This window comes from Lissotriton vulgaris, chromosome 1_1 (genome assembly GCF_964263255.1).
Source record: "Lissotriton vulgaris chromosome 1_1, aLisVul1.2, whole genome shotgun sequence".
Classification (NCBI taxonomy): Eukaryota; Metazoa; Chordata; class Amphibia; order Caudata; family Salamandridae; genus Lissotriton; species Lissotriton vulgaris.
This window is the reverse complement of record NC_141685.1, coordinates 1,663,665,297-1,663,677,982: the sequence shown is the minus strand read 5'-3', so window position 1 is coordinate 1,663,677,982 and position 12,686 is coordinate 1,663,665,297. Positions and strand designations below refer to the sequence as shown.

The following is a 12,686-nucleotide window of genomic DNA, read 5'->3' as shown; positions in this document are numbered from 1 at the left end:
CTCCCCCATGATAGAACCTCTGCCTTTGGAGGCACCATAGGAGAGCCCTTGTGTGCCAGTGTGCTTGTAGGACCAGGAATAATACAAGAAGCCTGAATATCTTGCAGGTAGGGAGCCATCAGAACTGGAAAGTGAGCTTCCTCCTGAAACACTGGAATAATAACCTGAATGTCCAAGTTCTCTGTAGCGGAGGGAAGGCTCTAAGAGGTATCATATCCAGTACTGCTACTATGAACAGAAGGTGCTGATAGAACACTAAGTAAAACAGAAAGAGATGGAAAAACCCATGTCAATCAGAAGGAGATGCAACATCTTGTCAGGTGAGCTGGCCTTGACAAGCAAGTCATCCAGGTAGTGGATAATATTGATACCCGACCTCCTGAGATCGACTGCAATCATTGCCTTCACTTTGTTGAAGATCTGAGGTGCCGATGTCAGTCCGAACAGGAGGACCAATGACATGGTGGTATTTTAGACTCTAACATGAAATTCAGATAAATTCAGTGCAACTGCATGATTGGTATGTGTAAAGAAGTGTCCTGCAAGTTCAGGGACACTTTCCAGCCTTATGCTTCAAGCACCGCAAGAACCTTATGTAGGAACAGAAGAAGTACAGTTTAAGATTCTGAGATCTAGCACTAGAGAAAGACCACTGTTCTTCATGCAGACCAGCAGGATAGGGTCCCCATTTCCACTGTCTGAAGGATCCATTGATTTGATGTTATGGCCCGTATGTTTGTGGAAAGGAAGATACACAGACCACACATACTCCCTCAAGGGGAAGCTAAAGTTCCTTTCCAGGTGGTGAAGGGGAAAAGTAGGCGGAGTGAGGTTGCTGGTTTGATAGCCTCACCTTTATCTGCCAGGGATGTGGATTTTGTTGCTGAGGAGAATGACATATCTGCCAATGTCAAAACTGAAATCCTTTTGAGAAACCATTACATTTTTTAGAATTACCTATAGTCCCACTGGGTCACTGAAGACCTAAATATGGAGCTGCAGCTCTCCAAGCCAAAATCTTTCCAGGGCAGCATCTGTATTACCTCTGAAAAGGCAGGCTCAATCAAAATGCATGTCCATCAATGTAGCCTTATGTCCCCCAAGAATTATGTTGGCCTGAGCCAGGCATGGCTGTGTAAAGCTACTGAACCCACACCATGACCACCAAATCAGCCGTATCTAGACCACCTGTGGAAAGTGGTCTCTCACATGGTGCAGTAAATTTGGGACACACATAGGTGCCATGTTCTATAGAGTGTGGGTAGATCTCCTCAGGAGACAGTCCCCATTAAGACAGTGGACAGCCCGGCTACCCACAAAAAATATATTTTTCTCCCCTGCTCCAACATTTTATATTCCCTTTCAGGCATATAGGCTGAAAAAGCTCCCAGATTTTGCACCACCAGACTTTCTGTGGAAGAATGCACTTACACAAATGGTGGATCACCTGTAGCTGGTCTGTATCCCCTACCCACAATGAAATTAACTGCTGGTGTCAATGTGGGTTTCTCGAGGCATCCTTTGCATGTGCATTCAATGGTTCCTTAAAAGAAAGTAGTTATTCTTCCAAAGTGGGTTTTGATTTTGATTCCACAGAGGGAAGAGACAATTCTAATACATCAGCCACCTTTCTGAGGATGGTATGAAATAAGGCTACTTCAGCAGGAGCTGGCCTTGAATGAATATCAATATCTATGTCCAGTGATGTGTCAAATACATTTGTGTTCTGTAGTGCTGTGTAATCCGCTGTATCAGAGGAAGGGGTGGCAGTCTTACTGCTGTCATCAGTGTCATGTTGCAACCCTTCACGCATCTGTAAGGGAACCAAATCGGACCCAACTATGTTGTGCATAGTCTACCAGCAATGTGGTTAGAGGCACCATTTTGCTCCCAGTCTCTTTCATCCTCGGTAATTCTCTCAGCATCTATTCTGGACCTAAGGAACTCTGCTAAACTTCAATGCGGGTCGATCCTGGGGAGGCCTTGGCAATGGTGGAGCCAGTGGTGGTGCTGGTGTTGGCAACATTGTCGGCAGAAGGCCTACTAGTGAGGATCTTGGCCCAGGAATGACACCAGAATTACAAGAGGTGTTTCCAATGGATCAAAATTGACACTCGCAGATAGGTTAGAACCCATTGGTGGAACTCCAAGCAGTGCCGCAAACAGTCCCCTGAGGTGTAAAAGTGCACCAACACTTGTTGGAAAATCTCCATCATTGCATGGCCGAACAAGGCCACATCAAGCATCGCCGAATCCGGTGGCCATAAAAGCCATCAGCAGTGATGGGACTACCAACTGCCCTACATCCGGGGATAGAGTCAGTGATGTCATTTGATGTGGGTCCTCTGAAGGGGTTATGTCCGTGAGCTCCATCTCCAAGGACTACTCTGCAGGATGTAATGGGCAGTGGAGACGTACCCTTAGATTCAAACTGCATCCAGAAGAATCCCCTTTAGGCTTCTTCTTGCTTTTATGGTTTACTCCACTTTTCCTCAGAAGACTTGGAGGACGGCAATGACGAAGAGAGTGACCTTGTTATGGAGCTCAATCGATGTTGAGCAGATGGTTGAGCTCTTTTATTACCTTGGGTTTCATTTTGCAACAGTGCACGCAACACCTTGAGACATGCCTCGAGCTGAGGCCCCACCTGCAGGCCCTATGGGGAGCAGTGATGGACATTTGCCCATCACAATTGTGACAGGAGTTAAACCCTGTGTTTTAGGGATGTCACATCCCTGAATCACTGCACAAAAATGTTTTTAGAGGAGAAAATCTCTGAGAAATTTACTTGAAATTTGACCAAAGTAATTGGGAGAAGACAAAGGTCCATGTTGAAAGGCGTAAAAAAACACAAACTGATGTCCGTGGGCCGCTTCCAGCGCAAAGACCAGTGCATGAGAACTAGGTCAACATTTTCAGGATCCAATCTGCTTGAGGACATTCAATAGGTGAGGAATCTGTTGGGAAGAGGTATCCACCATGAGACCTTTTACATACCTTGAGTGGATCTTAGGCATGTGCATGCACTATATGAATGGTGTACATTTCAAAGAATTCTGGTAACATCTGGCACAAAGCTAAAGGGATCTCTCATAGAAATTAGAAGTGTGTCTCAAGGCACTGCTAGTATTGCACATGCCTAGAAAGTGACTTACATTGCTAAATGTTTCTATACATCAAACATAGTATGATCTATGTATTAAGTAACACTTATAACCTTATCTATGAGAAAAAGCACATTAGCTGGATGTTGCATATAACTAAGGAGATCCAGACTCTTGTAGAGGAACACAACCACAGACCTTCACCCTACATTACAACAATTGGTCACTCTACTCTCCTACCTTTCCTATAGTGCAGTGTAATTCTTGTGCTGTGACAATGCTTTATGTGAGCACATCTCACAGAAAAATTGACACTCGCAGATAGGTTAGAACCCATTGGTGGAACTCCAAGCAGTGCCGCAAACAGTCCCCTGAGGTGTAAAAGTGCACCAACACTTGTTGGAAAATCTCCATCATTGCATGGCCGAACAAGGCCACATCAAGCATCGCCGAATCCGGTGGCCATAAAAGCCATCAGCAGTGATGGGACTACCAACTGCCCTACATCCGGGGATAGAGTCAGTGATGTCATTTGATGTGGGTCCTCTGAAGGGGTTATGTCCGTGAGCTCCATCTCCAAGGACTACTCTGCAGGATGTAATGGGCAGTGGAGACGTACCCTTAGATTCAAACTGCATCCAGAAGAATCCCCTTTAGGCTTCTTCTTGCTTTTATGGTTTACTCCACTTTTCCTCAGAAGACTTGGAGGACGGCAATGACGAAGAGAGTGACCTTGTTATGGAGCTCAATCGATGTTGAGCAGATGGTTGAGCTCTTTTATTACCTTGGGTTTCATTTTGCAACAGTGCACGCAACACCTTGAGACATGCCTCGAGCTGAGGCCCCACCTGCAGGCCCTATGGGGAGCAGTGATGGACATTTGCCCATCACAATTGTGACAGGAGTTAAACCCTGTGTTTTAGGGATGTCACATCCCTGAATCACTGCACAAAAATGTTTTTAGAGGAGAAAATCTCTGAGAAATTTACTTGAAATTTGACCAAAGTAATTGGGAGAAGACAAAGGTCCATGTTGAAAGGCGTAAAAAAACACAAACTGATGTCCGTGGGCCGCTTCCAGCGCAAAGACCAGTGCATGAGAACTAGGTCAACATTTTCAGGATCCAATCTGCTTGAGGACATTCAATAGGTGAGGAATCTGTTGGGAAGAGGTATCCACCATGAGCCCTTTTACATACCTTGAGTGGATCTTAGGCATGTGCATGCACTATATGAATGGTGTACATTTCAAAGAATTCTGGTAACATCTGGCACAAAGCTAAAGGGATCTCTCATAGAAATTAGAAGTGTGTCTCAAGGCACTGCTAGTATTGCACATGCCTAGAAAGTGACTTACATTGCTAAATGTTTCTATACATCAAACATAGTATGATCTATGTATTAAGTAACACTTATAACCTTATCTATGAGAAAAAGCACATTAGCTGGATGTTGCATATAACTAAGGAGATCCAGACTCTTGTAGAGGAACACAACCACAGACCTTCACCCTACATTACAACAATTGGTCACTCTACTCTCCTACCTTTCCTATAGTGCAATGTAATTCTTGTGCTGTGACAATGCTTTATGTGAGCATATCTCACAGAAAAATTGGCAAAAGCAAAATGCATGGAGGATTTTTATCAAAGTGTCTAGCAGAGCTCTCTCCAAAGTCTGATTCCCCCCACTCTCCCCACCTTCACTCCTATCACAGAACTAAAGTTCAGAAAACAAGGCATTACCTGACATTACCCGGCCTTTCTGTGAACCCAGCTGTTAAATACCAAGCAAGCATCCCACAGAAGACTGGTCACACTGTGTGCCACCACAGAGGAAAAACCTGGACAAATGTCCAATTAACAGGTTCCTGGCATATGCATGTTAACCCCCGACAACTTTATCCCCTCTTCCTGCCTTATGACTAGGAAATCCTTTAAACTCTGCGAATGGTTCAGAGTAAATATAATAAAAGACCATGAAATAAAATCATCTCTGCAATCCACTTTCACCACAGAAAAATATGAAAAGCTTCAAATATATTTTGGATGCTAAAACCGATATTCAAAATCGGTCTTAAGATTTTCTTCTGGAGTTCCCGGGTTTGGGATTTCTTCACATGCAAATATTTTCCATCATAAAAATGGCTATGAGGAATGTGCAAATGCAGATTTTTCATACCCTTATGGTCAGTGCATAGGTCCAGGGCTAAGAGCCATATGTCTGGTGTGGTACAAAGTTATAGTTTTCCAGAGACAATGTCTGTAGGCCCAGAGAATTTCACAATAAAAAATCTTCACAATTTGCACGTATTTTAATTTTTTTTTGTGAATTGGCCCCTGAAGTCACCAGTCTGAAAGTTTTCCTATGGCATGTAAATAAGAATCTTGCCTAAATGATGGAACACACACATACTTTTTTGTAATGTAATGAAGCACTGTTTTAAAATAATTGTGAAGTCATTGATGCAAGGTTTCTTGATGATTTTAATAAATGAAACTAGAATATTAAAATATCTGTACCAATAGGTCCATTATACCTTCAGATTTCCTAGCTTACTGCATCACATCAGACTCAACTTAGACTGAGTCTCTCCCCTTGCTCTTAGACTGTAAATACTCTCTTTCCCTGTCTACCGTTGCTGATTTTGCCTCACCATCAAGAATGACATGGAATGTTGCTATATGTTATATAATTCACAGGACAGCCCTTGATTAGCCATTGTGCTTACATATTGAGATGTTGTTCAATGAGTAGCTGTGTGCAGAGGACAAGCATCAAAATAAGTCACTACTAAAGGCCTCTATAAGCTCAATGAGGAATGGCCTCAAGCCAAATGGGTTGTATAAATGGCATAGTGTAGTTCCAGCAAGCAACAGCCACTCAGTGATTGGGAGCAAAGAAAATGGGCAAAAATGCTTTCTTGAGCAGCAGCTTTACCTGACTTTTGGAGCCCAAGGAAGGCCTTTGGGGAAGGTCACTCGCTCAGCGAGAGGATAAGAGGAAGACATTGGTTGGTTGATGACGTCTCTCTCCATTGGATCCAACTCTCCCTCAATACCGCTGTCGACATCATCGTTATCGTCCTCGTCCAGTATGCCCTCATCATTCTTGAATGGATCCCTCTCATTGTACAGGTCTAAGCTGTCCTGTTTTACCAGTGGCTGAAGTGGAGAAGAGGGTATGTAAAATTAGCAAGGAGGCAGGAAGTTGGAAATTGTATTAATTATTTGGGGATGTCTTGTGTCCTCCCCAAAGAGTCATCAAGAAAAAGAGCCGAACTGGTTGGAAGAGGCAATGGTAAACCGCTGATTTTGGATATCTTGTCAGAATTCAGCATATTTGGTCGCAGGCAAAAAGTGATCTAGTGTTGTAGGTCATTTGCGTAAGTCCTGCTATCTAATGGTCATATTATCAAGAGAGGGTCACACACCGTTAATTATGGGAACAATATCTCTTAGCATGGCCAAGTGTTTGAGCCACAGTTGCATAGTGATAGACAGAGGCAAACATCAATATGTGGATTTTCAGCAAACTACGTTTCTCTTACAATGGCTAAAAGGAAATCAGGCAGGTCTCTGAACAGGAGTGATGTTGAAATAGTATCTACCTCCCCACAAATCCAAGTCATACAGATGATGCCATCAATATTTCACATAAACATTGCTCTGCTATCTGTTAAGAAATGACTGCAACCTATCCAAAATCTAACAAGATATTAAAACTGAGGAAATTCACAGCTTTAGCATTAAAACTAATAGCAAAAATATAAAAACATTAATGCTCCATACTATGATGGTGTAACTGGCTTTGCTTGTGAGCACCACACATAACTACTTCTGCTTCAGTGAGGATTGACTTTCAAAAGCAGTTACTTTGCGGAAGATCGCTCTATTTGCCTATGAGCCGATCCACTGCCAAGAAGTAATATTAAATGGGATAAGAAGATTGACACAAGATGAGTTAAATTCTAGCTAAGAAGGTATGTACATGAGGTTCATTAAATCATCCATAGTGGGAGAATAAAATATCAGTGTTACATTTAAATGGAGACTTAAATATCTCTTTGAATAGGTGCTGCGCTTTTCCAAGAAAATTGATTTTGATTTCAAGTTTTACAACTAGGGATGCTAGTATATTATAATATGCTGGACATTTCTTTTTAACACATTGGTGTTATGGAAAATAAAACTTTTTTTTTAAGTCTGTACAGAGCTAGTGTAAAGTTTTTGTTATTTATCTTAGCCGTGATCCAAACCTTTGAAAATAATGGAATGTGTTGAGCGAGGTAGGATGTTCTCCTTCAAGGATTATTTCGTTTTTATGAAAGCCTAAAGGTGCAATTTTGGAGACCATTCAAATCAATGTGACAAACGAAATACCTCTAGAGAGCTAACTGAGGATAAGCCACCAAATTATTTTAAGATCGAACAATTAAAACAGTGCCTCTTTAAATCGCTTTTTTTGGTTTGCCTCAAAACAATACATACATTAGAACTATTCATTATTAAAAAACATAGGGCCATATGTATGAAGGTAGCAATTAGCGATTCTGTATAAGCGATTTTTAAGAAATCGCTATTTTAGAATCGCTAATTGCTATGTAGCAAGAAAATCGCATTTTTTTTGCGATTTCTTGATATTCCTTATTTGCCAATACGCAAATTGCGAATTCGCAATTAAGGAATACTTTCCCATTCATTACTATGGGCCAGGAGGCCTACAGGAATGAATGGGAAATTTGTGATTCGCAATTTGCTAATCGCAAATTGAGAATATTTTCAAGGGTGCAGGGGTGTCCAAAGGACACCCTGTTGCACCCCTGAAATATGCATGGGTGCACATGTGGCGCACATACATGCCCTAAGGGCATGTATGTGCGTCACACGGCACTTTGAATAAAGCAAAAATATGCATTTTTCAAGGAATTCACAACTTACCACCAACTAGGAGTTGGTTGTAATTTGTGATTCCTTAAGGCCAATTTGCTAATTTTTTGGGCTTCTTACATTGCATTTAAGGAATCGCAAAATTTGTGATTCCTTAGTTGCAATTGCAAAATAAGGAATCGCAAATTTTGCGATTCCTTATTTTCCAAGCAGACTTCCTTGATACATACCATTAGGCCAAATTGCATTTGCAAACGCTGAAATTCTGCGAATTTCGGCGTTTGCGAAGTCAATTTGGCTTGATACATATGCCCCATAGTGCTGCTCCTTCTACATTGGTGCCCCATGCTAGTTGATGCCCTAGACAGTTGTATACATTGCCAATGGATTGGGTTGCACAAACATGTTTGATTTAGAATGAGACTAGATTCAGGGTATTCAAATATATTTATCACTGTGCTAGGCCCAGCAGTTGTTCTGAAATAGACCCGCCTAGTGGTAGAAGCAATGGTCACTCTTACCCTCCTGACCCGCCTTCCACGTTTCTGCTGCTGTTCCAGAAATTCCATGGCATAGGCTGGAGGAGAAGCCGCCCTCATGCTGCATACCACCTGCAGGCTGTCCTCGGGGAGAGGCGGCAGACCCAGCTCCTCCCGCTTCTTGACTTTCATAGCCTGAAGGTCCTCAAATCCTCCAAGAGTGAACTGTGAAGGGAAATGGGAAACAGGTCAAATGAAACATAACAAAGAGGGATTTCGTGAATGAGTTTAAAACCAGGAGTGTACTGAACACCCACACTATGTTTTGTGGCGCTGTATGGTAGAATGTGTGGCTTATTACAAATTTTTGGCTATTCTGCTTTAATGAAATATCATTTCAATCTAAGATCAAAGCGAAGAAAAGTGTCACATGAAGCAACAGCCAGACAGTCATACTTGCTGGAGCTTCCGGTAACTGTTTTGTATTCTGGCCATAAAATGTAGTAAAAATTGACTAAAATATCACACGATCATCATGCTACAGTGCACAATAATGTGCAGATACGAAACAATTTGTGCGCACTCCATTCCACTCTCAGATATTCGGTCACTGCACACTGTTTGACTTTTATTACTTTGCCCAGCAAAGTTAAAGTTGCTCCTCAACCCTGTACCCTGTATGTTTGGAAAACTCGCCATTGCCTGAGGAGTATCCAACACATGCAACCCTGTCTTTGCTGCTTGAGCCTTTTAATCACAAAAAATATTCAAAACACAGACTTGTTTATGTTTTGCCAAAGGCTCAGGGTCTCTAACACGTGGCAACCTCCTGGCTCTTCACTAATCCTGAGGCTCAATCCCTGGAAGACTCATCTCAGAGACGTCAACTAGAGCCTCTCCATATCCATTATGGATTTGCCCATCCTGAAATGTTTTGGGTTTTGGCTGGTTTTCTGTTTCTACACCTTATGCTCCAGCTTGCTCACTACTCTTAATTTCTTCACTTGTCGAGCAACTAGCACTCCCTTATGGGCCTGAATAATCAATCAATCAAAGACATTTATAGAGCGCACTACTTACCCGTAGGGTCTCAAGGCGCTGGGGGGAGGGGGGTGCCGTTACTGCTCGAACAGCCAGGTCTTCAGCTTCTTCCTGAAGGAGAGGTGGTCTTGGGTCAGGCGCAGGTCGGTCGGGAGGGAGTTCCAGGTCTTGGCGGGCAGGTAGGAGAAGGACCTTCCTCCTGTTGTCGCTCTTCGGATGCGGGGGACGGCGGCGAGGGCGTGGTTGGCTGATCGGAGGTGGCGTTTGGGAGCGTAGAAGTTGATTCGGTTGTTGAGGTAGCTCGGGCCTTGGTCGTGTAGGGCTTTGTGTGCGTGGGTGAGGAGGCGGAAGGTGATTCTTTTGTTGACGGGGAGCCAATGCAGGTCTCTCAGATGTCCGGAGATGTGGCTGGTTCGTGGGATGTCGAGGATGAGTCTGGCTGAGGCGTTCTGGTTCCGCTGGAGTCTCTTCTGGAGCTTGGCGGTGGTACCGGCGTAGAGGGCGTTGCCGTAGTCTTCCGTAGCATGCGTAGGATGTTGAAGCACGCCGAGGAGACGGCGTTGACTTGCCTGGTCATGGAGAGGGAGGAGTCCAGGATGAAGCCCAGGTTGCGTGCGTGGTCTGTCGGTTTGGGTGCGGTGCCCAGGGCGGGGGGCCACCAGGAGTCGTCCCAGGCTGAGGGCGAAGAGCCCAGGATGAGGACCTCCGTCTTGTCTGAGTTCAGTTTCAGGCGGCTGGTCGTCATCCACTCGGCTACATCTTTCATCCCTTCGTGCAGATTGGCTCTGGCGGCGGCGGGGTCGTTGGTCAGGGAGAGGATCAGCTGGGTGTCGTCGGCGTAGGAGATTATGTTGAGGTTGTGTTGGCGTGCGATGGCCGTGAGGGGGCTCATGTAGACGTTGAAGAGGGTGGGGCTCAGCGAGGATCCTTGAGGGACGCCGCAGATGACTTCGGTGGCCTCTGACTTGTACGGTGGTAGGCGGACTCTCTGTGTTCTTCCGTCGAGGAAGGAGATGATCCATTCCAGTGCTTTTTCCTGGATTCCGACGTTGCTGAGGCGCTGTACTAGGGTGCGGTGGCAGACAGTGTTGAATGCCGCGGAGAGGTCTAGGAGGATGAGGGCCGCTGTGTCTCCGTTGTCCATCAGGGCTCGGATGTCGTCGGTGGCAGCGATGAGGGCGGTCTCGGTGCTGTGGTTGGCTCGGAAGCCAGACTGTGAGGGGTCGAGGGATCCATTTGTCTCGAGGAAGGCGGCCAGCTGCTTGTTGACGGTCTTCTCGATGACTTTGGCTGGAAACGGGAGGAGCGAGATGGGGCGGTAATTCTTGAGTTCAGTAGGGTCCGCTGTGGGTTTCTTGAGTAGAGCGCTGAGTTCGGCGTGCTTCCAGCTCTCAGGGAAGGTGGCGGTGTCGAAGGAGGTGTTGATAATGTCCCGCAGGTGGGGTGCGATGACAACGTCGGCCTTGTTGAAGACGTGGTGAGGGCAGGGGTCGGTCGGAGATCCGGAGTGGATGGAGTTCATCATGCGGACGGTGTCTTCGGTGCTGATCGGAGTCCAGGCGCGGAGGGTGGTGGTGGGGGGCGGTGGTTCGGTCGTGGTGTGCGTTGGTTGAGTGCTGAAGCTGTTGTGTATGTCCGCGATCTTGTTGTGGAAGTAGGAGGCGAGGGAGTTGCAGAGGTCTTGCGATGGGGTGATGTCGTTGTTTCCTGCGCTGGGGTTGGATAGCTCTTTCACGATGTTGAAGAGTTCCTTGCAGTTGTGTGCGTTGTTGTCCAGCCGGTCCTTGAATGCAGTTTTCTTGGCGGCGCGGATCAGTTGGTGGTGCTTCCGGGTGGCAAGCTTGAAGGTGGTCATGTTGTCCGGTGTTGGTTCCCTTCTCCAGACTTTCTCGAGGGCTCAGCAGTTCTTCTTGGAGCTCTTGAGTTAGTCGGTGAACCATGGGGCTTTCTTGCTGCCGGGTCTGCTGGGCGGGGTCCTCAGCGGGGCGAGTTCATCCGCGCAGTTGCTGATCCACTTCGTGAGGTTGTCGGCGGCCTGGCTGGGGTTCGCTGAGCTGGCAGGAGGGTGCTGGCTCAGGGAGGTGGCGAGCTGGTCGGCTGTGATCTTGTTCCAGCTTCTGCGGGCAACCTGTTGCTGGTGGTGGTGGATCGTCGTTCTTTTGAAGGTGAAGTGGACACAGCTGTGGTCCGTCCATTGAAGTTCTGTGGCGTGGCTGAAGGCGATGTCTGTGCTGGATGAGAAGACGGCGTCGAGTGTGTGTCCGGCGAGGTGGGTGGGGGTGGACACCAGCTGCTTGAGTCCAAGGTTGGCGAGGTTGTCGAGCAGGGTGCTGGTGTTGCGGTCGTTGTTGTTCTCCAGGTGGAAGTTGAGGTCCCCCAGGAGGATGTAGTCAGCGGAGGGGAGGGCATGCGGGCTGACGAAGTCGGCGATGTCCTCGCTGAATTGAGTGCGTGGTCCCGGAGGTCGGTAGATCAGGGTGCCTCTGAGGGTGGTCTTCGGGTCGGTGTGGATCTGGAAATGCAGGTGTTCGGCGGTGGTAAGGGTGTTGTCGGTGCTGGTCGTGATACGGATGGTGTTCCTGTGGATGATGGCGATGCCTCCTCCCATCTGGTTGACGGTGCGGTCCCTCCGGGTGATCTTGTAGCCCTCAGGGATGGCGATGGCGATGTCGGGCGCTGAAGAGGCGTTCATCCAGGTCTCCGTGAGGAAGGCAACGTCCGGGGCTGTGGTGTCTAGGAGGTTCCAGAGTTCGATGGCGTGTCTGTGGACGGAGCGGGCGTTGAGGAGGATGCACTTGAGGTGGTTGCTGCTGGTGTTCGGCTTGGCAGGTGCTGGTGGCGGGCAGGTCCGGATGCAGGTGAACTTGCAGGCGTGGCAGCTGAAGGGTCCGTGGGAGCGTCGTGGGGTGGCTCGGTAGCATCCTGGGGTTCGGCCGGTGTTGAGTGCGATGAGGGTGGCGGCGGTGTACGTCAGGCGGGTCGGCCGGGGTCCTCGTGGGCCAGGGGTCCTGGCACTGGGCGCGGTCCAGGCGCGGACGGGCGCAGACGGGCTTACCTTTGGCGCGCCTTCGGCGCACAATCGGCGCGCCCGCTGCGCGTGACCGCTGCGCGTTCGCACGGTCGCCATGTATGGCGAAGTGCGCGGGGGGCGGAGCAGCTGGGAGGCGGGAGCGG

General features: G+C 47.0%; 1 protein-coding gene across 2 annotated transcripts in view; it reads right to left on the bottom strand.

The window, feature by feature from the left end:
- Positions 1–12,686, bottom strand: part of STRIP2 (striatin interacting protein 2) — a 184,855-nt gene that overhangs the window by 83,565 nt on the left and 88,604 nt on the right. For both annotated transcript variants that reach the window (XM_086918897.1, XM_086918898.1), the window contains exons 9-10: positions 8,514–8,696; positions 6,044–6,267 (exon numbers count right to left, since the gene is read on the bottom strand). In XM_086918897.1, coding sequence (XP_086775023.1) covers positions 6,044–6,267; positions 8,514–8,696 — 407 coding nt within the window. The remainder of the gene's footprint in view (positions 1–6,043; positions 6,268–8,513; positions 8,697–12,686) is intronic.